Raw genomic sequence first — 25,421 nt, 5'->3', positions numbered from 1 at the left:
AGCATTGGAACAGACTCCCACGAGAGGTGATGGACTCTCCTTCCTTGCAGGCTTTTAAACAAAGGTTGAATGGCCATCTGTCATGGATGCTTTAGCTGAGATTCCTGCATTACAGGGGGTTGGGCTAGATAACTGTTATGTACTGAAGTTCTCACCCTGGGCCAGCAGGGGGATACTGTAGATAGTTTTCACTCAGGTCCACGTCAGTTATTTTAGGCGGGAAACCCTGGGTTGTTGTTGCTACAATGTTGATAGCTGGCTGCCTATAAAAGCAGGCCGGCTGAGCTGTTTGCTGTTCAGTTTCTGTTCCAGATTACAAAATAAAGAGCTGCTTTGGAGAAATCGCTGTGTCGTCTGCCATGTCTACCCACTATTCAACACTGGCGACGAAGGTGGGATAGGTGGACATCAGAGCACAGCCAGATGCAGCCATCCTCTGAACTGAGCTGAATCACAGAGCGAAATCACAGAGCGAAATCACTGGACAGAACCAATTCAGAGCTGACCGTTCTGGCGAGAGCACTGTGTTCCATCCATCGCCCTTCTCTCCGGCATCGGAATCATGGCTTCACTTGTGCCTCTACCACCGTTTGCGCCAGCCTCTGAATCATGGGACTCCTACCTCGCTCGGTTTGACTGCTACCTCCAAGCCAACGAGCTGACAGCAGTATCAAAGGATCGGAAGCGGGGCCTATTCCTCAGCCTCTGTGGGCCTGAGGTGTTTGAGACGGCCCGAGCATTGGTTGCGCCTGAAGCAGTCCATCGTGTCTTGGAGCACCATCAAAAGACTGGTACCCAGAGTGTCCAAAAGGCAACTCGACTCTCACCGCGTACACCTGAGAGACTACCAGGGAAACGACATTCCCGTGGTAGGCGTTGGCTGGTTCCGGATCGCCTTCAAGGATTTTTCGGGCCTGCTCCGACTGGTGGTGGTCGAAGGTCAGCGGCCAAGCCTCCTAGGGCTAGACTGGTTTGATGCCCTCGGCCTGGAAGTCACTGGCATCAACTGCATCTCTAACGCAGAGACTGAGGGTCTGGTCAAAGACTTTGCCGATGTTTTTGATGGCACTTTGGGGCAATATACAGGTACGCCCATCTCCTTTAGCCTTGATCCACAAGTCGCCCCCATCAAGCTAAAGCCACGCCGGGATCCCTTTGCTCTCAAGGCTAAGGTGGATGAACAACTGGACAAGCTGATCACCCAAGGAGTTTTGGAGCCGGTTGACCACGCCAAGTGGGAAACCCCCATCATCACGCCTGTCAAGCCAGACGGGTCAGTGAGAATCTGCGCCGACTACAAGTGCACGATCAACAAGGCACTTCAGCAGCACGCTTACCCGGTTCCTGTTGTTCAACACCTGCTGCATTCCCTGGGTGAGGGTAAGGTCTTCGCTAAGCTGGAGCTTGCCCAAGCCTATCAACAACTGCCCGTCGATGATGCCACTGCTGAAGCCCAGACGATCGTCACCCACCGAGGGGCATTCCGTTGCCGCCGGTTGCAGTTCGGGGTGAGTGTGGCTCCTGGCATCTTCCAAAGCCTTATGGAGCGTCTCCTGCAAGGGCTTCCGGGCGTGGTACCATATTTTGATGACGTCTTGGTGTCCGCAGACTCACACCAGCAGCTGTTCGAGCGCCTCCGTGCCGTGCTGACCAGGTTCCAAGAGGCCGGGCTCAAGGTAAAGAGGGAGAAGTGCCAGATCGCCGTTCCACAGGTAGAGTTCCTGGGCTATCTTATCGACGCCTCCGGCCTTCACCCGACCACATCCAAGATCTGCGCTATCCAGCAGGCCCCCTTCCCAAAGAACAAGACGGAGTTGCAGGCGTTCCTGGGGCTGCTGAACTTTTATAACATGTTCCTGCCCCACAAAGCCACGGTGGCTGAGCCTCTTCACCGACTCCTCAGCACAAAGACGCCTTGGTCCTGGGGTCATCGGGAGACGGCGGCCTTCAACACGGTCAAGGCTCTCCTTGCATCGGACAGTGTGCTGGTACAGTACAGTGAAGCCAGGCCGCTGGTCCTTGCCTGTGATGCCTCACCTTTTGGCATTGGCGCTGTCCTTAGTGACCGTTTTCCAGACGGAAGAGAAGCACCGCTCGCCTACTTTTCCAGGACACTATCTCCAACGGAACGGAATTACAGCCAGCTTGACAAGGAGGCACTGGCACTTGTGGCTGGAGTGAAGAGGTTCCATGAATACCTCTATGGCAGAACTTTTGACCTCATCACTGACCACAAGCCGCTCCTGGGCCTCCTCGCCGGTGATCGTCCAACTCCACTGGTCCTCTCACCGCGCATGCTGTGATGGACTGTTTTCCTGGCTGCCTACCACTACCGGCTCGTCCATTGTCCGGGGAAATCAATGGGCCATGCCGACGCCCTCAGCCGTTGCCCTCTTCCAGCGTTTGTGGAAGACCCGGCTCCAGCTTCATCGCTGCTCCTGATTGAGGATCTTCCAGCAGCACCTGTATCGGCTGCCACTGTGGCCTCCGCATCTGCCCAGGATCGCACCATCAGCCGTGTGCTCAACTGGGTGTGGAGGGGGTGGCCACAAGGGCCTTTCGCATCGGAGTTCCAGCCCTTTGCAACCAGACAACATGAACTCTCGGCTCATCGCGGCTGTCTGCTGTGGGGAGACCGCGTCGTGATTCCCCAAAGACTCCGTCAACGCGTCCTGGAGGCTCTGCACGTTGGCCACCCGGGAATTGTCAAAATGAAGGCGTTGGCTCGGTGTTACGTCTGGTGGCCTAACATGGACGATGCCATCACTGCCTGGGTGTCCGCCTGTCAAGCGTGCCAAGAATCGAGGCCTGCACCACCGGCAGCTAAGGGACACACCTGGGAGACGCCAAAGACACCCTGGTCGAGGGTGCACATCGATCTGGCTGGCCCCTTTCACGGCCGGACCTTTATGGTAGTGGTGGACGCTTATTCCAAATGGCTGGAGGTGGCCCTGATGCCCTCCACCACTACCGAGGCCGTCATCCGGGTGCTGCGAGGCCTGTTTGCGACGCATGGGTGTCCTGATGTCCTTGTCTCCGACAACGGACCGCACTTCACGTCAGGCACTTTTGAGCGGTATCTTTTGGGACTGGGCATCCGCCATGCCCTAACGGCACCCTTTCATCCATCCAGCAGTGGGCAAGCGGAGAGAATGGTGCGCTCGGCAAAAGAGGCACTGGCGCGCCTGGACCGGGGAGACTGGCACGAGCGGGTCGCCGAATACTTGTTCATGCAACACATCACCCCTCATGCAGCCACAGGGCGGAGTCCTGCTGAACTGCTTATGGGCCGCTGCCTCAGGTCACCGCTTGACCGGCTACACCCGGACTTTGCCGTGGCCGAACCCCCAGGCTGTGCCAACGCGCCACGGTCATTTGTTCCAGGAAACCAGGTCTTTGCCCGGAACTATGTGGGGGACATTCCTTGGGTGCCAGCCACAGTAGTGGGAGTCACTGGACCTCGCTCGTACCAGGTGGCACTCGAAGACGGACACTTGTGGCGCCGGCACATAGACCAGCTTAGGCACAGGGTTGGGGACTTGGACACTACTGTGGTGCCCCCAACTGCGCTTGTGGCTCCAGAAGAGACACTTACAGATGGCAAGGCTCCACCTACACCTCCCTCGCAAACTGCCAGCATGGAGCCGAACCAAGCCGCTTCAGAGGGTCTGCCGGACTTACCACAGACTCAGACCACTCCACTTGCGGAGGCTCCACCCACAGCAGCGGATCCAGGGGATTTGGTTTCAACGCCACCTAGGGTCGCACCACAGCCTCAGCAAGAATTGTTTGGCCCCCCGGACTTGGCTACCAGTCCCCGGCGGTCTGGCAGAGTTTCCAAGCGCCCAACTTATTTAAAGGACTATGTTGTTGGACATGTATCACTGTTGGTCTAAGTATGGGAAATGTAACCGATATGCTTTTGTGCCTAATTGAACCATTACGTATAGTGCTGTATATAAGGAAACCATTACGATTGTAACTAACGCCTTATCTCGGTGGGGAGGGGTGTTATGTACTGAAGTTCACACCCTGGGCCAGCAGGGGGATACTGTAGATAGTTTTCACTCAGGTCCACGTCAGTTATTTTAGGCGGGAAACCCTGGGTTGTTGTTGCTACAATGTTGACAGCTGGCTGCCTATAAAAGCAGGCTGGCTGAGCTGTTTGCTGTTCAGTTTCTGTTCCAGATTACAAAATAAAGAGCTGCTTTGGAGAAATCGCTGTGTCGTCTGCCATGTCTACCCACTTTTCAACAATAACCCTTGGGTACTTTTGAACTCTAAGATTCTATGATTCCATCATTTTTAAATAGTTTTCATTTAAAGAGTAACAGGCAGTGAATTTCATATCATTTTTACATAGCTTCTTCCAAGAAACCATTTGTTGTTGTTTAGTTGTTTAGTCATGTCCGACTCTTCGTGACCCCATGGACCAGAGCACGCCAGGCACTCCTGTCTTCCACTGCCTCCCACAGTTTGGTCAAACTCATGCTGGTAGCTTCGAGAACGCTGTCCAACCATCTCGTCCTCTGTCGTCCCCTTCTCCTTGTGCCCTCCATCTTTCCCAACATCAGGGTCTTTTCCAGTGAGTCTTCTCTTCTCGTGAGGTGGCCAAAGTATTGGAGTCTCAGCTTCAGGATCTGTCCTTCCAGTGAGCACTCAGGGCTGATTTCCTTCAGAATGGAGAGGTTTGATCTTCTTGCAGTCCATGGGACTCTCAAGAGTCTCCTCCAGCACCATAATTCAAAAGCATCAATTCTTCGGCGATCAGCCTTCTTTATGGTCCAGCTCTCACTTCCATACATCACTACTGGGAAAACCATAGCTTTAACTATACGGACCTTTGTTGGCAAGGTGATGTCTCTGCTTTTTAAGATACTGTCTAGGTTTGTCATTGCTTTTCTCCCAAGAAGCAGGTGTCTTTTAATTTCGTGACTGCTGTCACCATCTGCAGTGATCATGGAGCCCAAGAAAGTAAAATCTCTGTGTGGTCATTATTGAGCTGTGATTGCTGCATTGCTGGTAGGGTTGCCACCCACTCTGTAGAATACAAGATTGTTCCTTTTTTCAATGTAAAATGATTCAATACAGGACACAGTTTGTCCTGTATTTTCCCTATTTCTGCCCTGCGGCTGCTCCCACTCCCTCTCACTTCTTTCCTTTCCTTTTTTTCTCCTCATTCCCTCTTCTCATCTGGTCCCAAGGTGGAGCAAACCAGGGCAAGTCTTTGCGGTTGTCCTTTCCAGTCTCCTGTAGCTTTGACATGGGTTAAAGTGGCCATCCACCTGGGAGCACCAGGCCCTGTCCCTCAGATAACAACACCTTCCGAGGCTCCAACAACACGTCTTCCTGTGTCAGTGTAGCCCAGAAGCCTCCGTTCTGCATATTTGAGAGAGGAGGAGGAGGGCTGGGGGGGGGGGTTGCTCCTCACAAGGCTTCCCTTCAAACCACCCTTTCCCCGTCATTCAGAAATTTATGTGGAATGTGGAACAAAGCTCATCCCCTCATCAGAATATGCCTCTGCCTCCTGCATGCATTGTTGCACAGGACTGCATATGTGTGGAAAAGGTCGTGCATTCCAGCTCCAGATAGCAAAGCACAGATTTACAAAATTATGTGTGTGTGATAAATGTCAGAGGGGCCATCCGGTTAGGCTGCAATAGACTGCAATGGATTGCTCTGAAGACATTTCAGCACCAGGTGGAAAAAGAAAAGCACGCCGCTATCCTGTCCTATATGGTAGAACCTTGGGTTACAGACGCTTCAGGTTACAGCCTCCGCTAACCCAGAAATAGTACAGTCATACCTCGGGATAAATACGCTTCAGGTTGAGCGCTTTCGGACCCGGAAGTAACGGAGCATGTTACTTCCGGGTTTTGCCGCTCGCACATGCGCAGACGGTCAAAAGGATCTTGCGTTCTGTTCGGGATGCGAACAGGGCTCTGGAACGGATCCCATTCGCATCCTGAGGTACCACTGTACCTCGGGTTAAGAACTTTGCTTCAGGATGAGAACAGAAATCGTGCTCTGGCGGCGCGGCGGCAGCAGGAGGCCCCATTAGCTAAAGTGGTGCTTCAGGTTAAGAACGGACCTCCAGAACGAATTAAGTTCTTAACCCGAGGTACCTCTGTGTTTTGCCAGAACAAAAGTCGCAACCCTAACTGCAGGGTTTGGGACCAGATGACCACTCTGCCGTTCTATAAGAGGATCAGACAAATTTCTGGGGAAGAGAACATCCAACAGCTACAAGCCGCGATGGCTCTGCTCTGCCTCCACTGTCGGGAGGCTACCCGTTGCTGGAAGGCGGGTCGGGAGAATTGCAGCAGCCTTCTCCGTGCTGGACGCGTGTCCATCCATTTACACGTGAACGTAGCACGTGGCGCACCCACCAGGCGACCATCGCGACACCCGATCCTCGGAGCTCCGCGACCCTCCCTGGGACCCCCCGACACACCCACCCACCGAAGGCAACCTTTGAGCAGGGGCAGGGAGCGCGCATGCACGAGCCCCTTAACCCGGGAGGAAGGGGAGGTCTCGTCCATGGCCGCAGTCAGGAGTAATTCAGCTCTTGGGCTTTCTTGTGTCTAGGTTCTCCTCCTCCCGCCACCCTCAACATGGCGGCCACACTAGTCCCACTACGGCCGACGTCTAAAGCCCCACTCTCGCGTCAGGCGTTCCGAATGCCGCGGGACCGCCTCCTCCCGCGCGCACCTACGTGCTTGCGTACCCACGGCCCCTCCCAACCAGGCGCCTTCCCCGTCGCCTCTCTCAATATGTCCGCAGACCGGAAGCGGGCCTTGCGGTCCCTCCCCTTTCCGGAAGCAGCTGTCAGGGTGATCCGCTCAGAGGGCGCAAGATGGCAGCGGCCTCTGTGACCGTGGCGGTGGTGGCGGCGGCGGCATTGGCGGCTGAGCGGGCGGCTGGTGCGTCCTTATCCTTTCGGCGAGGGCCGGCGGGGGCGCTGCGGTTGCTGCAGGTGAGCGAGACCGGAGTGTCCGGGAGGGGAGGGGCTCCGCAGCGGTTGGCCTCGGGAGGCGGCTAGTCCTCAGTGAGGAAGAGGAGGAAGGTGCCGGCCAGTCCTGTCCTCCGCCGTCCTGGCTCCGAGGAACGAGGCTGCCTGGGCGGCTGGGTCCGACCCTGGAGGCTTTTGCCGAGGGAGCAACAGAAGCGGCGTCCTCCCGGCCGCCCATAGCTGTCAACGTTTCCCTTCTTTTAAGGGAAATCCCCTTATTCCGAATAGGATTCCTCGCAAGAAAAGGGAAAAGTTGACAGCTATGCGGCCGCCCCGCTCCCCATCTTCATTCCTGACCGCTGTAGCCGGAGGGGCGGATGGGGACTCTGCTTGCAGCGGCGAGGGGCTGGAGGGGCAGAGGCTGATGCCTGGGCTGCCAAATTGAATAAAATTTGGAGGGGGCATTGAAAGGCAGTGTTCATCGACTTGGGGGGAGGGAGTGAAGGGCCCTTGGCCCCTAGGAGTTGGCTCCTATGTCTCCACTCTCAAATGGGGGGAAGCACCCACCACCAAATGCTATGGGCAGCTGCAGCAACGGGAAGGAGAGAGCAGCAGCCGTAGTCTGCCAGGCAATGGAGGAGGGCAAGGGGCCCCTACCAACTGTGTCTGCATTGCTTCAAGCAAGGCACCCTCAGTCCAAGTCCCCCCACCCACAGTGCAAAAGAGACATAATGTTGATGGTAGTAAACTCTGGCTGGCCCCAAGCGCACACTTGTCTCAGAGCTGGAACGGTTTGCCCAGCTGTGCATGCCTCTTGCTCAGGTCTCAGGTCTCCTTTCCTTCTTCCTTGGTGTACAGGTTTGCCGCAGGGCACACGCAGCAGCTGCCGCGGCCGCGCCTGACACACAGACAGCCACCCGCATTAAGAAGTTTGCAATATATCGGTGGAACCCAGACAACCCCGGGGAGAAACCTCGTATGCAGACATATGAAGTTGATCTGAACAAGTGAGTAGTGCTTTGAAGAAGGGGCTGGACAAGACCCCTCTGCCCTCCGCCAAGGGATGTTGCCCACCCTTGGGTGCTCCTGTGCATCATGTTATACAATTATAACATGTTACACAACAATTTATATGTTATGTAACAATTATAACATGTTATACAATACACACACAGCCAGGAGTATACATACATAAATGCATAATCCCAAATATCTCCTTTTGCCTTCAAGTAAAATGGCATCCATCTCTAAATCATGAGAATGAAAAGAAAACACAGTCAAGTCCAAGGCCAAGTTTAGCTTGTGGTCAACCCCAGAGACCCTCTCCAGTCACATAGCAGGAAATTCTTCCTGACGAAGTGGACTTGTCAAAAGAGCCAATATCTATGTATAAAAGAAAAAGGTCCTTTACAATAGATTCTGGTGTCAAGGTATCCACCGTTTCAGGCCAGGCCAGGAAGGGCAATTATCAGGTATTGTCAGCCATCTCGATTGACCGACTTGTCATGTATCTGTGATGTTTTGGGGTGGTCTTTCTGTAAAAGGTGGGTGAATACTTTCTGAGGTTTTAAAAGATGTTACACACCTTTGCTTGGGGCTTCTCACCTCTCTCACAAGGCGGGGTAGTGGGGAGGGACTCTGCTTGCAAACGGAACGGCCAATAAAGAAAAGGCAGCCTTGCTTTCTACTGCCTGGTCTTTCCTCCATTTTTGTTTATTTCTTTGACCAACAAGGCGATCCATTGAGGGAGGGGAGGGCTGTATAGCAATTATAACAGTGCAATCAGTGGCAGCAAGCAAAGGGCGTTGGTATCAGGTGTTGAGGCACAAAGATGAAGGTGCCTTCAGTTTGGTAACCCAAGATGGAGGCATTCATCAGAGCATGAGAAAATTGTAGCAGGCACCTTCAGCAGGGCCACACGTTAAGTCAGGCCAACTTAGCACACAGAAATGTAGCTTGCCTCCAGCTGGACTTCGCTTCAGAGCAGCCACTTCCTGCTTTTCAAAAACATGTGAATTACTGCTGCTAGCAAGTGACCTGGCATCATATTTGGTGGCGTGGACAGGTTGTGACCTTGCTGTGGTAATGCAGTGACATCTTTCTTCTGTTTTAACCCATTTCCTTTGCTTTAAGAACACACTGTGGAGAGTGTGTAGTGGGGGGCCCATATAAGGAAGGAGAGCAGTGGACTTAGAGATGAGCAGAGAACTTGGTATTTCTCTTTCTAGATGTGGACCGATGGTTCTTGATGCCCTGATCAAGATTAAGAATGAAATGGACTCCACCCTGACCTTCCGCAGGTCTTGCAGAGAAGGTAAACTTGTGTCTTGTTTGCTGTCTTCTGAGAAGCCCAGGTGGGCTCAGGTGAATGATGGTCAAGGCAAGCCCACCTCCAACCTGTTCACATCACAGCCTTTCTGCTGTCAGAGCATTTGAGCAACTTGATTTAGGTTGGCCTAAATGGGAGAGAGTCACCTCTCTCCATCACCTGCTAAAACCTTGTGAAGAGGCCAAATTCTGAAATCAACACATGGCAGCTTTTGCAAGTTTTGAGGTTGAGATGGTTAAACCTGTCTAACCAGACTTAGGAATCAGAATTGCTTAAAAAGAAGAAGAAGAAGAAGAGTTTGGATTTGATATCCTGCTTTATCACTACGCTAAGGAGTCTCAAAGCGGCCAACATTCTCCTTTCCCTTCCTCCCCCACAACAAACACTCTGTGAGGTAAGTGGAGCTGGGAGACTTCAGAGAAGTGTGACTGGCCCAAAGTCACCCAGCAGCTGCATGTGGAGAAGCGGAGACGCGAACCCGGTTCCTCAGATTGCAAGACTACCGCTCTTAACCACTACACCACACTGGCTCACCAAAAGATTAATGGTTGAATCCAGCTACGTTTTACTCAGCATAGACCTATTGCAATTAATGGACCTAAGCTGATAATGAGCATTAATTTTCACGGGGCTACTCTGAGTAGGACTAACTCCTATCAGCTTCAGGATCCTCTGACCCCATGGCCATGACTGAGGCTGATGAAGGTAGCTGTGGTCAAAAACAGCAGTTTTCAATTCAAAAGCCAGGGGCTTTTGAAAATGTTGATATCTCTATGGTAATTATTGTATGTGAATGCTGCCATGGACCCCATGAGTAGGTTATGCGGACCCCCTGGGGTGCGTGGACCACCAATTAGGAATCTCTTGTATAAAACTTATGGAAGGCATCAGGTTGAGGAAAGTATTCTGGGGCAGACCCATGACTGCCTGGGAAAAAAAGCTTTGGATATAACCCCAAAGCTCTTTGGGACAAGCGTTCTCTGTTGTTTATAATTAGATCTGTAATTGACATACATAACGTGGCTATAAATAGCTCTGTTTAATAACATACTCTCTCCGCTTAGGCCTGTTGTAAAACAAGAAGCAAACAAATGCTGAAAGAGTTTGCACTATCTCTTCAAATTGCCACAAGATTAACTGCTTTTTAAGAACTGCTTTTAACTGCTTTTTATCTGAAGAAGTGTGCATGCACACGAAAGCTCATACCAAGAACTAACTTAGTTGGTCTTTAAGGTGCTACTGGAAGGAAAATTTTTTGTTTTGTTTTGCTTTTTAAGAGGCTTTATGGAAAGGGAAGCAATGCTTCCTTTTGAAAAATTAAAACAGCTTTGATGTGAGGATCTTAGATGTAGGAAGGTGGAGATTTTGAGTAGGACCAGGGAAGTGTCTTAGTTCAGTGGCAGAACATCAGCTTTGCATGCATAAGGTCCCAGGTTCAGTCCCCAGCAACTCTCAGTCAGTCTGAGAGAGACCCCTGCGGTTGTGCTGATAATGAGAGCCAGTATGGTGTAGCGGTTAAGAGCGGTAGTCTCGTAATCTGGGGAACCGGGTTCACGTCTCCGCTCCTCCACATGCAGCTGCTGGGTGACCTTGGGCCAGTCACACGTCTTTGAAGTCTCTCAGCCCCACTCATCTCACAGAGTGTTTGTTGTGGGGGAGGAAGGGAAAGGAGAATGTTAGCCGCTTTGAGATTCCTGAAGGGGAGTGAAAGGCGGGATATCAAATCCAAATTCTTCTTCTTCTTCTTCTAATGAACCCATGGCCTGACTTGATGTGAGGCAGCTTTCTGTATTCCTATGGCGGGCGGCAGTGAGCCGCCGGCCCTGTTGTGACTTGTCCTCTCCTTGTCCTAGGCATCTGTGGCTCCTGCGCAATGAACATTGGTGGAGGCAACAGTTTGGCTTGTACCACGAGGATTGACACTGACCTTGGCAAGGTCGCCAAAATATACCCTCTCCCACACATGTATGTGGTGAAGGATCTTGTACCAGTAAGTTCACACCTTCTTTGTAGCCCAGTTGGCAGAAGGTAATGTTATTTCTCTGGAAGCAGGAGAACTAAGAAAATATAGCAGAATGTATTGGGGTGCCAAGTTTTTGTCTCTGAGATGGCCCCCTGCCCTTGTACGGGGGTGAGGGGCTCTGAGATGTAGGGGGCTGTCCAACTGGGCCCAGCTTTTGCCCCTTCTTGAGTCTGTTGCTCTCAATAAATGCTTTTCCCCATTCCAGGACTTGAGCAACTTCTATGCCCAGTACAAAGCCATCCAGCCGTATTTGAGAAAAAAGGACGAGTCCAAGCAAGGCAAAGAGCAATACCTCCAGTCCATAGAAGATCGGGAGAAGCTGGTCATTACTCCTCTTTTCTTTTCATTCTGCTTCATTGGTGTTTTGGCCTGTCTTAACTTCTTCCCACGGGGTGGCAGCCTCTAGTATTGGCAGCTGCAGTCTCACCTCCCCGGGTCACCCCTCCTTCCTGTCCTGAGACCCCCATCACTGAGAGGCCTGCCTGGCTTACTCCACTGTCAGAGGAAGCCCTCTCTTGTCCCTGCTGCTGCCCAAGAGCTCTGCTTAAGAAGTACCTCCAGGAACTGAACCCATTGTGCACCAAGCCCCTGCCACTAGTTTTTATGGGCACCTAAGAAGAGCCCTGAAGCAGGATCAGGCCCATCTTGCCCAATATCCTCTCTTCCTGTGGGGCATCTTCGAGCAGGACAGGAGCACACACCACTCTCTGGCCCCTTGGTCCCCAGCAATTGGCACACGAAGGCTTCTTACCTCTGGCAATGGAAGTACTGCACAACCGTAGCCATCAAAAGCCTTGTCTTCAGTGAATTTGTCTAAATCCCCCTTTCAAGCCATGAATCTGCCCCACCCCACCTCAGCCTCTTTTTCTGCCCAGGAAGTTGTGCATCCTTCATTTTGCTGAGTGGCAGCTGCTCCTGCTGCTGCTCTGGACTTCGAGGCTGAGGTAGTCTAGGAGATGAAAATGGCCTCCTTTTCAGAAGGAGTCCTGCCTGGTCACTCGGAGGCAAAGCTGAGTTGCCTGGGGCAATTGGGCAGGGATCTGCACATCGAGCCTGGCTAAAAGACCGGTGCAGTTCTTAGCGGAGAGGTGGAAGCCCCTCTCCCGCTTCATGCCCCAAGTGGCCTCCTTCAGCAGATCACTGGCCTCCCTCCCCTTGAAGGGTCTTACAGAGCCTTTGGGGCAAACCGAGGGTGGCTCATCTTCAAAGGTCCATCAGCCTGGAGCCAGGTGGGAGGCGGGCAGTTCCATTATGGCAGAGCCTGGAGCCAGGCAGGGGATCTCTATCCCATTCATCTTCTCCCTTTCCTGGAGGGACATGTAGTGAAACAGGAGCTGCAGTTGCTGCACACAAGCTGTGACACACACACACACACTGCACAATTCTTGACTTACAGGCTTGACATTTGATGTGGTGACAGTGGTGCCCCGTCTTGGGTGGTTTCAGAAGACCTCTAAGTGGCATTTCAGTGGCCCTGTCAGTGGCTGCTCCTTGCCACTGCGGTTTGGGAGGGAGCTTTCCGTGTTTCAAGGCAGCGCACCCCTGAAAACCACTTGCTAGGGAACAAACTGGAATTGTGGCGGCCCACCAAGTGCCCTTCCCCTGCTTTTGTTCACTTCATTGGAGGTTGTCTGGGTGGATTGGGACCCACACAAGGTGTTCCTCTGGTGGGGCTGCTCTTCATTTTCCCTCATGGCAGATGCTAAATAGTCCTTTGACTCTGGCTCCTCTTTTGCTCCCTGCCAGGACGGGCTATACGAATGCATCCTCTGTGCCTGCTGCAGCACCAGCTGCCCCAGCTACTGGTGGAACGGAGACAAGTACCTGGGCCCCGCTGTGCTCATGCAGGTAAAAAGACCAGAAGTGCCCACTGGCTGCCAGGGAATAGCCGGGTGGGGAAGCCCAGAACTCAATCCATGTTGCCAGTGAGGCAGGAAGACTCCTGCCAATCATCAGTGGGGTATGAGGGGAGGGGAGGACCAGGTATGGGGAGATGCTCAGTGGTTCTCAGGTTGAAGGAGGGAGAGGCTGTGATGGACAGGAGCCAGGGGATGCGTTTCTGGTGGGCTAGCAGGTGGGTGCAGAAGACCCTGGAAAGAGAAGAGGGAGTCAGCTGAATGGGCAAAAGGTGTCATGGTGAAAGGCAGAGGGAGAAGGAAGGAGTGTCAGGCATTGCGTGGCGATTCCTGCCTCCCACCAGTTGGAATAAATAAAGAGACAGGACACCAAAATTTTAGGTTAATGGGCGAAATTGGCCACAACTTTATTGGTTACAGGTAAGAGCGGTATTGGCTTTAGGCATTGGTCCTATCAGACTATCCGGCATGAGAACCGGAAAGGGTTAACACCAGCAGGGGGAGCCCCTGAGATGCACATCCCTAGGCACTCCCCGAGGGGTCACCGCTCAGGGACGCGCTTTAGGCCCTACCCTCCATAGGTTTCGGACGAGGCAACACCCCTGGAATCCTTTATCAGACTTCCCTTAAATATTTGGGGGAGGTGATGGCACTTCTCCCCCCGACTCATCTGCATAATAATACCCCTACCAGTGCCTAACCGCCAAACCAAAGGCGTGACGATTTGCTACGAGGTAGGCGAAAAAACCAAATGGCTTTAAATGAATGCCAATTAGTCAAGTGGAAAAATTCCTACCAGACTCCTTGCGGCAACCAACCGAGGTTCATAGCAAAGTCCGAGGGAAAACCTAGAGGGTGGATGGGTGGGAAACCGCAGCTGGGGTGAGGAAGGAAAGGGGCGATCTCGGGCCGCGCCGACCTTAAGTGACCCAAGCCCCGCCCTTGCAGCCAGCCGATTGGCTGGCCCTGGGGCTGACGCAGGTTGCGCGGGGCCGCAGCCAGCCCCACGCGGATGTTGGTGGGCGTGAGCCCGCAAACCCTCCCCTCCTTATGTCGGCAGTGGCTTTAGGGAGACCCCAGGGCATGTAAGCCCCTCTTCTGTGCAAAGATTCACACCCAGCACCCTCTTTTTCTGTCTTCCAGGCTTATCGTTGGATGATTGACTCCCGAGACGATTACACAGAGGAGCGCCTAGCTCAGCTGCAAGACCCCTTTTCCCTCTACCGTTGCCACACCATCATGAACTGCACAAAGACCTGCCCCAAGGTGAGGGCTCTCCCCCCTCACCCCGCCAGCAGAGTCCACACTGGGGGAATGGAGGGGAGGGAAGAACCTGCAGTCGTTTCTCTCCCCCTTCCCCCAGGGGCTTGGCCAGAAATGCTATTGGGACACTTTGAGAAGGACATTGGGATGCTTCTGGCTCCCTGTGAGTCCAGCAGGTACTGACTCTGTGCGGCTGTTCTGGGCTTGTTTATGCAGGCTGCTCTGCTGTGTTTTCTTGGGGGGGGGGCAGCCTCTGGAAATGGGTGAGTCAGTCCATGTGGGTCAGGGGCAGATGGTGGCCAGGATGGGGAACTCGGGGTGTTGCTGCACTCCCAGCAGCCCCATCATGCCAGCAGGGTTGGTGGTCATGGACTTCTGCAGGTGAGAATCATATTCCAGCAGCACCTTGAGGGCTCTTGTCTCTCCCCGTCTGCCAGTTATCGTGCAAAGGGATGAAGGGGGCTCCCTACCTGCTGCCACATTTCCATTTGCCTCTTGGATGTGCAGATGTTGTCTTCTTGTGTCGGACGTGGCAATGGGGTTGCACTAGCAGTTGAAGGACTTTCTCCACCTTTCCTGTTCTTGTTTCAGGGGCTGAACCCTGGAAAAGCGATTGCTGAGATCAAGAAGATGATGGCCACCTACAAGGAAAAGGCCGCCAGCGCCTGACATCCCTTCAGGGCCTTTGCTTCTCAGCTCCACTTACCCTGCCCCTTGCCGGAAGTTAGCTAACTTATATTTGCGGTGTCAGGCCCTGCCCGGTTTGTGTGGGTTTTCTCCACGGGCATTCATGTATGATGAAAGCTTGCAAGGATTAATAAAAGTCATTAGCAAATCTCTCTCAATTCACCTTCCTCCCCACCCTGTTTGCGTCCTTAGACTGGTCCCCTCTCTCTGTCTCCTGCTTGCGGATTGGATGGGACTGAAGGTTTCTTTTTTTTGGGGGGGGGTTGGGTTTGTACAGAATGGTCCCAAAGGGGACAGGAAGGTTGGGCGAGAGTGAGCATAGCTTGAAGGTAGCAACGTGGGGCTGCTTCCAACCTTCTGTAGGCTCTGCGATGAGAAGCAGTGTTTTATTATGGCAGCCTCTTCCCCCACAACTTGGAGCCCCAAAACCGTCCTTGCCTCTAAAGCTTCCGTATTATTTCCTTTGGGGCTCCTGTTCTTCCTCTACGTTGACAGTCCAAGCCAGTTGGAACCCGCCAAACCAGTTGGAAAAGGTCCAGACAGGTTCCAACTTGCCCAGACCAGTTTAAACTGGCCTAGACTGGTTGGAACTAGCTCATACTGGTTGCAACAGATCTAGGCTGGTTTGAACTGGTCAAAGCCGTTTGAACCGGTCAAGACTGGTTTGCGCCGGCCGAAGCCAGTTTGAACCGGTCTAGGCTGGTTTGAACCGATCTAGGGTGGTTTGTGCTGGTTTAAGCCAGTTCAGTTTGAACTGGTCTAGGCCGGTTTGTGGGGGTCCAAGCCGGTTTGGTCTGGTCTATGCCCTGATCATCTGTGGGCCTGGGCTCTTGGGGTGCCAAAACTGCTCTCAAAGGGAACATTGGGGCTTGGCCCCCCTTCTTGTTACGAAGGTAATGTCCTCCTTTAGATGGAGGTGGCATGGGGGGGGGGGCTTGTTGCATCACTTTCCTTCATCTTTATTACTAACTTCTTTCCAGTATCAGTTTTTGCATCCACAACTGCCCACAGGCCTGACTTTCTCTCAGTGGCTGGAGTGCCTATGGGGTTGCTGTTTTCGCCCCGGGTTGGAGTTGCGGCCACTTCTCCAGGTTCGGCTCATCCCACAGCTCCCAGGGCCTCCAGTGCTGAAGTGCCTATAATCTCCTTTTCCTGGGGGGCTTGGACTTGGGCAATTTGGGCTTGATTTCATACCAGCACTGGGGCTGGCAAGGAGGGCACATCCGGAATGCTAGATGAAGCTTGTAATAATTGGACTGCAGCGGGTGGCTGGACTGGAGGTGATGGCACAATCCTGGCCAAAGAGGCATATGAAGGCGGAAGGAGAAACTCCTCCTCTTCTGGGTCGCCCTGGTATATCTTCTTAGCAGGGGCTAGAGGCTTGGGTTTATCTATGTTTTTCCAGGCCTCCTGCTTCACTGCTAAAATCCTGCAGGTGTTGCCCTTGCACTTCTTCACCCATGGAGGATTTTTCATGCAAGCATTATACCACTGATCAATATAGGGAAATTGATCTGGGTGGCCTCCTGGGTCCCTAGTTACAGGCAGCACAATTCCACATCAAAACTACCTTCTGAAGGCCATTTCGGAAAGCCACTTCTGACCTCGGGAGGAGGTGGTGTTGCGGGCTTCACGCCCCCAACACACGCACCGAGGCTGGCTCCCAGCCCCACGTGATCTGGGGAATCCTCGGCCGCGTCATCCCCAGGCCAGGTTTCCTATCTAAGGGGGAGTTCAGTTAACGGTGCAATACCACAGGAACTGTGTTCTGTGAGGTATGCCTCCTTTGACCAAACTGTAAAGGTTATTTGGAGATGCAGCAGGGGAGCCCTGTTGGCTAAGTGTGACATTGAGTCTGCCTTTCATCTTCTTCCAGTTCACCCAGACGACTTCTGTTGGCTGGGTTTTAAATTTGAAGGGGCATATTTTATAGATAAAGCCATGCCCATGGGATGCTCGGTAGCATGTGCAGCCTTTGAGACCTTTAGCACATTTCTGGACTGGGCTCTTCGCTTTAAAACCGGTTCCGAAGGGGTGGGACATTATCTTGATGATGTTATTCTCATGGCAAGACAATCTGTCGCTTCAGGCTGACTTTCTTTTTTTTTAAAAAAATAATTTTTATTCATTTTCCAAACAAATTTTATACAATCAACAAATTATTTTGCACTCATTCTTCAATTTTTGACTTCCCTCAGTTTCTCTGCTTTAGGCTCCCCCCTGCCAGTTTCCCCCTCTGACGAGGAAGAGACGCTGCTGAATGCCGGCTTGGGCTCTCTATATTTGTCTCCCTCCCTCGTGGTTTCCCCTGCAGGCTCCAATTCCCTGACAAAGGATGTGACATTATGTCGCTCAGATCTAGTTCTCCATATCCGGAGCTCAAAAACTGATCAGCTAGGTAAAGGGGCCCTAATTCGGCTTACAGCAACTCAAAAGAAAGGGCCATGTCCGGTAAAGGATGCAAGACGATTAATATATTTGAGACCAAATATCCCTGGACCATTTTTCATACATGCAGATGGCTCCCGCCTTACAAGACATCAGTTTACACGTGTTATGCGTAAGGCAATTGCTGCTTGCGGTTTTCCCCCAGCTGAATTTGTGGCCCACTCATTTCGGATCGGGGCAGCCACTACAGCGGTACACTTAGGCCTTCTGGCCAGCAGTAAAAGCTAGAGCCGCCGTGAAAGTCCCACCAGATGCCCTTGTCATTCAACTGGGTGAAAATGATTTGGCCTACTGGAAGGGCGTGGACTTAATGTAGAACATGTTTGATGATTTTGATGATCTGAGGATTTCTTTCCCAAATTTAGCCATAATTTGGTCATCACTGTTGGAAAGGCGCACTTGGAGGGACTGCCGGGGCCCTATCGCTATGAACAAATCCAGAAAGACCCTGGAACGCTCAGTGGTGCGTAGAGTGGCAGCGCTGGGGGGGGGGGGTCATTGACCACCCCAACATCCAGTTCAGCAAGGTGACCCTCTGCCGCGAGGATGGCATGCATCTTTCCAATGCGGGAAACGATGTTTGGTTGGCTGACATATCTGCGGGGATTAGGGATTGGTTGCAGGTCTGAGGGTATTGGCGGCAAGCTGTGCTCGAGTGGCGGTTAGGCATTGGTATGGGTATTGTTATGTAGATGTATGGGGCGAGGAGTGCCATCACCTCCCCCCGATATTGAAGGCTAGTCCGGTAAAGGATTCCGGGGGGCGTGGCCCCATCCGAAGCCCATGGAGGCCAGGGCCCAAGACACGCCCCCGAATGGTGACCCTGGGGGAGTGCCTAGTTGATGTGCATCAGCAGGGCTCCCCCTGCTGGTGTTAACCCTTCCGGGTCTTCAAGCAAGCAGGCCGAAGCCGGATAAGATAAGCACCCTAGATGGAAATATTAAAATCTTAGATGGAAAAGTGGAGAGTATGGGCACTAAGATTGAGAAAAAATCCACATTAATAACGGACATTTCTAATCAAGTGAACCAACTGACAACAAAGAGCTAGACAAGATGGTGCAGGAGATAAAGAATAAGTCATTAAAACAAGAGGAAGACATGAACAAAATTCAGGCGGATCAAAGAGATTCAAGGAAACTCCAAGAGAAAAACAATGAGGAAACTGAGGAACTGAGGAAGGTTCAGGAAGAGACCCTGGATGCAATTGCTGTCCTTGAGATGAAGCAAAAGGAGATGTTGTTGCGCTTCCGAGGAGTTAAAGAGAACCAGGAGGAAGAAATTTCAACAAAACTATTGAAAGGACTGGCGGATTGGTTAGGGGTCGAGAAAGATGAACTACTTTTGGACATTGAAAAAATATTTAGGATTAAGGTGAACAAGTCAAGAAACAAAAAGGGACTGGGAGATTGTTTAGTATTTCTGAACTCGAGGCTACTCAGGGAAAAAATCCTATTAAAGAATAGAACTGATCCCTTGTGTATAGAGGGCAAAGTAATCGAGATTATGAAGGAGATCCCAACCAGGTTGTTGAAGAGGAGAGATAATTCCAGATTCTTAACGACAGCGCTGAAGAAGAAGAAAATTCTGTTTAGGTGGGAATTTCCCGAAGGACTTACCTCTACATATAAAGAGAGAAGAAGAACCCTTAGATTGGTGGAGGAGACCAGAATTTTTGGAGGAAGTTTGGGAGGAGCTGGGAGGAGAAAGGCTCCAAGAGCGAGAAGAAACAAGATAAAGCTAGAATTATTATAATGACTCCTACCTTTTGTGCCCTTATGTTATTATTATTATTTCTTTTTCTTTTTTTTACCAACTACCCCCGATTTTAAAGTACTTCATATAAATTTAATAAAACTGTATGGCCTTTAAGTGTATTTCCTGGAATATTAATGGTTTGAAAAGTAAGCTGAAAAGGAAGAAAGTAGAATGTACCTTAAAGAAAGGAAAATGGGATATAATATGTCTACAAGAGACCTATGTATCTAAAGATCATATACGGGTACTAAAAAGCAAGAACTTGGGTCTGGAGTTTATAGCTGCAGGAGCGGAAAAGAAAAGAGGGGTGGTAATTTATGTAAAACCAGCGTTAAGTCCACAATTAATATTTCAAGATGAGGAAGGTAGAATAGTAGGAGTAGAAATACAAATAAATCAAGAAAAGATAATAGTGGTAGGAGTGTATGCTCCAAATAATAATAAATCCAAATTTTACAGAAAATTGGAAGAGAAGCTTTGGGAATTTGAGAATGGAAAGATAATTATGATGGGAGATATGAATGGAGTTATATCTATTGAAATGGATAGAACCGAGAGAGGGGGGAAATCAAACTCAGGCAGACTACCTTTAAAATTAAAGTGTCACAAAAAATATTTACAATAGCTAATATATACAGCCCTAACACAAGACAGAAAAAAATTATAAAGAAAACCTTGAATAGACTGCAGCTTTACGCTGAAGGGGAAGTTATCGTTACAGCAGACTTTAATTGGAATATAAAGAACGGTAGTACTTTCAGATTATCTAAATGTGGATTAAAGGATGTTTTTGAGGGGAAACCCCAATACCAAACCTACCTTCTTCTCCAACAGACATAAGACTTTCTCTTATATTGACTGTGAGCTAATTAAAGAATGGAATGAAATCAGTGGTAGAACAGCAAAGACTATGGGAATATGGATTTCAGACCATGCTCCACTATTTGTGGAGTTGGGACTGGAAGAGGATGGAAAAAGTAGGAGATGGCAGTACAATAACCTAATAATGGCAAAAGAGATTGACAGGGAATATATTAGAAAACCAATTGGTTGGTATTTTAAAGAAAACAATGCTTCAGCCGAGATCCCGGTAGTATGGGACGCTTTCAAAGCTGTTATAAGAGGACATTGTATACTGAAAGAGATTGCGATTAAGAAGGATTGGTACTCGGGGAGACAAGAAAAAATTAAAAGAGATTGAAATCTTGCAACAACAGCAACAGGTTAAACTTCTAAGGAGGAGACAGGAGCAGTTAAGAAAGTTAAAACAGGAATTGGATGAGCTGAATATAGCTGGAAGAGAGATAATATGATCAAAAATGATTTTCAGAGAACCTCAATAGGATCATATAAGAGACTGGCAAACTATTTAAAGAAAAGAAGGGATAAACAGAGGGTGAAGGCCATTAAGACCAGAAGGAAAATACTTACACAAAGCTCTAGAGAAATAAGGAAAGAATTTGCAGAATTCTATCAATCTTTATATAAAGAAGAAAATAAAGATATAAGTAGGCAAAGTTTAGGGTTTAAAATCGAAGAAAGTGATAGATTAAGACGGAAGGAGGAAATTTCTCTGGAAGAAATAAAGAATGTAGTTAAATCATTTAAAAGTAAGAAATCCCCAGGATTAGATGGAATTACGGCAGACTTTTATAAAGAAACAATTGATATCCTGGGCTCAGAACTGAAAAAAAGTATTTAATCATATATTAGAAGGAGGGAAAGCCCCAGACACTTGGAAACTAGGGGAAATAGTAGTGATTGAAAAACCACAAAAGGACCCTACAGAGGTGGGGTCATACAGACCAATTAGCCTATTAAATCAAGACTATAAGATATTTACAAAGATCCTGGCAAGGCGACTGGAAAAGGTACTACCTAAAATAATTAAGGAAGATCAATATGGATTTTTTAAGGGAAGAGACATCGGCCATCCTATAAAAATGTGTTTTAATAAATACATTTAATGAATACATTTTTAATTTTTTAATTGTTTTATTATTTTTATTGTTTTAATAAATACATTTATTAACAAGCAGGGTAAAAGGAAAATTGGTGGTCTTAAAATTGGATGTGTATAAGGCCTTCGACACAATTAGACATAAGTTCTTATGGAATATTATGCAGGAGGTAGGATTAGGAGAGAACTCTGTCGAAGCAATCCGGGAATTGTATAGAGAAGGGAAGGCTGTGGTCAGAGTGAACGAGGGGGTTTCAGATCAATTCAATATACAAAGAGGAGTTAAACAAGGATGTTCACTCTCACCACTACTATTTGCATTGGGTATGGAGTACTTGGCAGACAGAATACGAAAATCAGTAAGGATAAAAGGATAAAAGGATGGAAAGGAAGAAATTAAGTTAAACATGTATGCAGATGCTATCCTATTATTATTTACAAACCCCTTAGAGGGTGTAAGAGAACGTATGATAATCCTGAAGGACTTTAAAGAGGAGTCGGAATTGGGAGTAAATTTGGAGAAGTCTGAAATTTTATTTTGGGATGTAAATAAAGAGGAAAAGGAAATTGCAAAAATGAGAAAGATGGATATCAATAGGGAAAAAATTGAATACTTGGGGTAAATATTATTTAAAATAGTGCTAGGATTCCAGATGTAAATTACAAAGAAGCGTGGAGAAAAATCAAGAAGGATATAAAACCATGGAATAATAAGAATTTATCTATTCTAGGTAGGGTTAGAGCAGTTAAAATGTTTTTGGTACCAAAATTATTATATTTATTTCAAGTAATTACACTACCCATTAGGAAAATATGGTTCAAAACATGGAATAAGGTATTTAAAAATTGGATTTTTGTTTTTTATATATATATAATTTTTATTGATTTTAACATATAAATTATAAAATATATAAAAATTGGATTTTTGGAAGTAAAAGAGTTAGAACCCCAGACATAGTAAATTATTCATCTCAAGAAGAGATGGGATGGGCAATACCGAACTTAGAATTTTACTATGAAACGTTCCAATTGAAAAAATCTAATAGATATTGGATATAAGGAAGGGCTTAAATGTATAAGGCTGGAGAATGAAATAAATGAAGGAATAGGAAGAGAAGGGCTATTTAATAGAGATATTAACATGACTTTTAAGAAGACAATAGGACCAAGGAAAACTGCGTTAGGAATCTGGAAGAACTGGAATACAAAATGGATGCCAACATACTCAAGGTGGATGCCGTTAAAATATATGCAGGAGGGTCAAAGGGAACCTGGTTGATGGAAGAAATTAGAAAATCAGGGATTTTATAAATTAAAAGATATGTTTGATGAAGAGGGGAATTTAATTACAAAAAAAGCTTTTTTAGAAAAAATAGGAAAACAATATTGGCTGAAAGTGCAAGGACTTTATGATTTAATAAAAGAGCAGAGGAAATGAGGACAGAAATGAAAATAGATATGGTGCTGAACAAAAGACAAATGACGGAGAAAGGGATAGCAGGGATGTTATATAAACTGATGATAAGCAACAAAGAAAAAATAATAAGGATAATTCAGATTAAATGGGAGCAGGAAGGTATGATCCATCCAAACACGGCCCAAGAACTGATGAAGAACATAAACAATATTAAAATAGAAAAGTATAAAGAATTAATATAAAGTATAAAGTATAAAGGCACATTTAAATAAATTTTTGAAGTATGGATGGCTAAATTCCCATCAGTACCTGGGGAAAAGGTGCTTCTTCTTCTTCGTTGATGACTTGATAGTGGCTTGTGATGAGTATCAGACCTGTAAGGAGGCCACAGAGGAATTGTTGCACCTATTATGGGAGGCTGGATATTAGGTATCTGTTATGTACTGAGCTGAATAGGATCCAAACTGCAGCAGTCTGATTGGTCCTAGAACAATAGGATCCAAAAGGCAGCAGTCTGATTGGTCCTAGAACAATAGGATTCAGAATGCAGCAGTCTGATTGGTCCTAGAACAATGCAGCGGTATGATTGGTTGGCAGGAACCACCCAATCATGCTCCAGATAGAAGTGAATCCACAACCTGATTGGCTTACAGTAGAATTCCGGAATTAGCCAATCATGTGCAGCCCATTGTGTAAATAATGTATATAAAGCAGATACTTTGAGGGGACATTCATTCATTCCTCCTCACCACTATGAGCTGAATAAAGAGCATGAAATCACTTTGCGACTCAGAGTATATTTCAATATCCCTCAAAAAGGCCCAAATTTGCCAAAAGACTGTGAGATATTTGGGATTTGACATTTCCCATCAACAAAGGGCACTGAGGCCTGAATGGAAGGAGGCTATTTGCATTATTAAAGAACCCACTAACCGTAGACAGCTCCGTGGATTCCTGGGAGCAGCAGGCTTCTGCCGCATCTGGATCCCAGATTTCAGCAACCTTCCCGGCCCCTTTATGAAAGCACTAAGTGAAAAGAGAACACTCATTTTGAGTGGCTCACCGAGCAGAGGGAGGTCTCCAATGCGTTGAAATCCAAGCTCATGCAGGCCCCAGCCCTAGGACTGCCAAACCCAAACAAGCCCTTTCAGTTGTATGTACATGAACAAAGGGGGGTGGCAGCAAGAGTCCTGACCCAAAGGATGGGCAGCTGGAAGCAACCTGTGGCCTATTTGTCTGAACTATTGACTCAGTAGCTAAAGGATGGCCCCCTTGTCTACGAGCAGTAGCCACCACGGCTCTATTAGTCAAGAAGGCATTCAAATTCACATTTGGACAGGAAATATATGTGAATGTGCCACCTGCGGTCTTAACTCTTATGGAATACAAAGAGAGATACTGGCTTTCCAATGATCGCATGGCTAAATATCAAGGACTCTTGTGTGAAAACCCACAGGTGCACCTGCAAGTTGTAAATACCCTGAACCCTGCCACTCTATTGCCCTTCCCCGAGGCAGAGGACTATGAGCCCCATGACTGCCTCCAAGTAATGGATGAGGTGTACTCCAGTCACCCTGACCGGAAAGATGAGCCTCTGAAGAACCCTGATGTGGAATATTTCATGGACGGGAGCAGCTTCATCTGGGAAGGGAAAAGGAAGGCAGGATATGCAGTAGTGACCCTAGAAGAAATAGTAGAGGTCAAACCCTTACCTGTAGGGACCTCAGCACAGATAGAGGAATTGTTTTTATCCTTGGGCTCCTTGAACCCCTGGAGTTCCTTGAACATGATGAAGTTGATGTTAACCCTGATGTGCATCTTGACCTTGAGGAGACCAATGACAAAAGAAAATGTTTTTGTAAAGCATGCTAAGCAGATGTTTAAATACATGGCGAAAATGTCACCCTTTATTATGAACACCCTAGAAAGGTAGCTGACATGTCCCTCATCCCAGGACTAATCAGGGACCCTGACATTGTCTTGGCAGGCCTGCTGTATAATCAAAGTGGCCTTTTCGCGACACCTCCTTCTGAAATGAATGTTACCTCCTACTGATATTTCCGGTTCTCCAGAACCACCCAGGGCTTGTGCTTTTGTTGTTATGCCTCTGGATCATGGAACGCCAAATGGAAAGATTGGTCGCATGTCCAGCACCACCAACATAAAGGTTGGCTGGGAAATTACACACAGTGCACTGCTAAGTTTGGGTTGTGGGGTTTCTTCAACGCCTCTTACCAAAGCAACACCACATCCTCAGATCTGTATCCATACTTTCGTCAATATACAGTCAACTTCACCGGACAGGGATCCATCTGTTCTGGCTGGCTGATCAAGGACCCCAATCTTTGGTTCTTGTACAATGGACTAGCCACTAATTACCACTGTAGTGATGTTAGGAAATCTTAGTTAGACAAACTTTGGTCAAGCTAAGGAAAGGCATTGTGGGAGAACCAAACACTAGAGAATTATGGGGAATGTGTATCTGTTACTTTAAACCATAGACTAATTGGATCTGGAAGTGTGAATAAGTTATCTCCCCCATTTGCAGGAAGGAGGCTTTCTTAAGCTGATTTGTGTACCCTAACACCGTTATCATAACGTCCTTTAGCATCTCATCCTTGAGTTCCCATTCCAAAAGTAGTTCATACATCCTAGATAGGGTCTTTTTATTAGTTTGTAATAATTCCTTTTGTAATAATGACTCCTTTTCTCCAAAACCAATTTTCTTA

The 25,421-nt window shown here is 48.7% G+C and overlaps 1 protein-coding gene across 1 annotated transcript; it reads left to right on the top strand.

Moving 5' to 3' along the window:
• Positions 1–6,841: 6,841 nt before the first annotated feature.
• SDHB (succinate dehydrogenase complex iron sulfur subunit B) lies at positions 6,842–15,258 on the top strand. The gene is made up of 8 exons (XM_053401098.1): positions 6,842–6,976; positions 7,811–7,959; positions 9,181–9,266; positions 11,135–11,271; positions 11,510–11,626; positions 13,051–13,152; positions 14,304–14,426; positions 15,015–15,258. The coding sequence occupies exons 1-8, from the start codon at positions 6,857–6,859 to the stop codon at positions 15,090–15,092; spliced, it is 912 nt and encodes a 303-aa protein (XP_053257073.1). The 5' UTR covers positions 6,842–6,856; the 3' UTR covers positions 15,093–15,258.
• The last annotated feature ends 10,163 nt before the right edge of the window (positions 15,259–25,421 follow it).

This window comes from Podarcis raffonei, chromosome 8, assembly GCF_027172205.1.
Source record: "Podarcis raffonei isolate rPodRaf1 chromosome 8, rPodRaf1.pri, whole genome shotgun sequence".
NCBI classification, from domain to species: Eukaryota; Metazoa; Chordata; class Lepidosauria; order Squamata; family Lacertidae; genus Podarcis; species Podarcis raffonei.
This window is presented reverse-complemented; position numbering and strand designations above follow the sequence as displayed.

Excerpts from the sequence above, each read along its gene's own strand:
- SDHB (XM_053401098.1), top strand. The coding sequence starts at position 6,857 with ATGGCAGCGGCCTCTGTGACCGTGGCGGTGGTGGCGGCGGCGGCATTG. Across the intron at positions 6,977-7,810 it reads GGGCGCTGCGGTTGCTGCAG|GTTTGCCGCAGGGCACACGC; the intron begins GTGAGCGAGACC and ends CTTGGTGTACAG. Across the intron at positions 11,272-11,509 it reads TGGTGAAGGATCTTGTACCA|GACTTGAGCAACTTCTATGC; the intron begins GTAAGTTCACAC and ends TCCCCATTCCAG.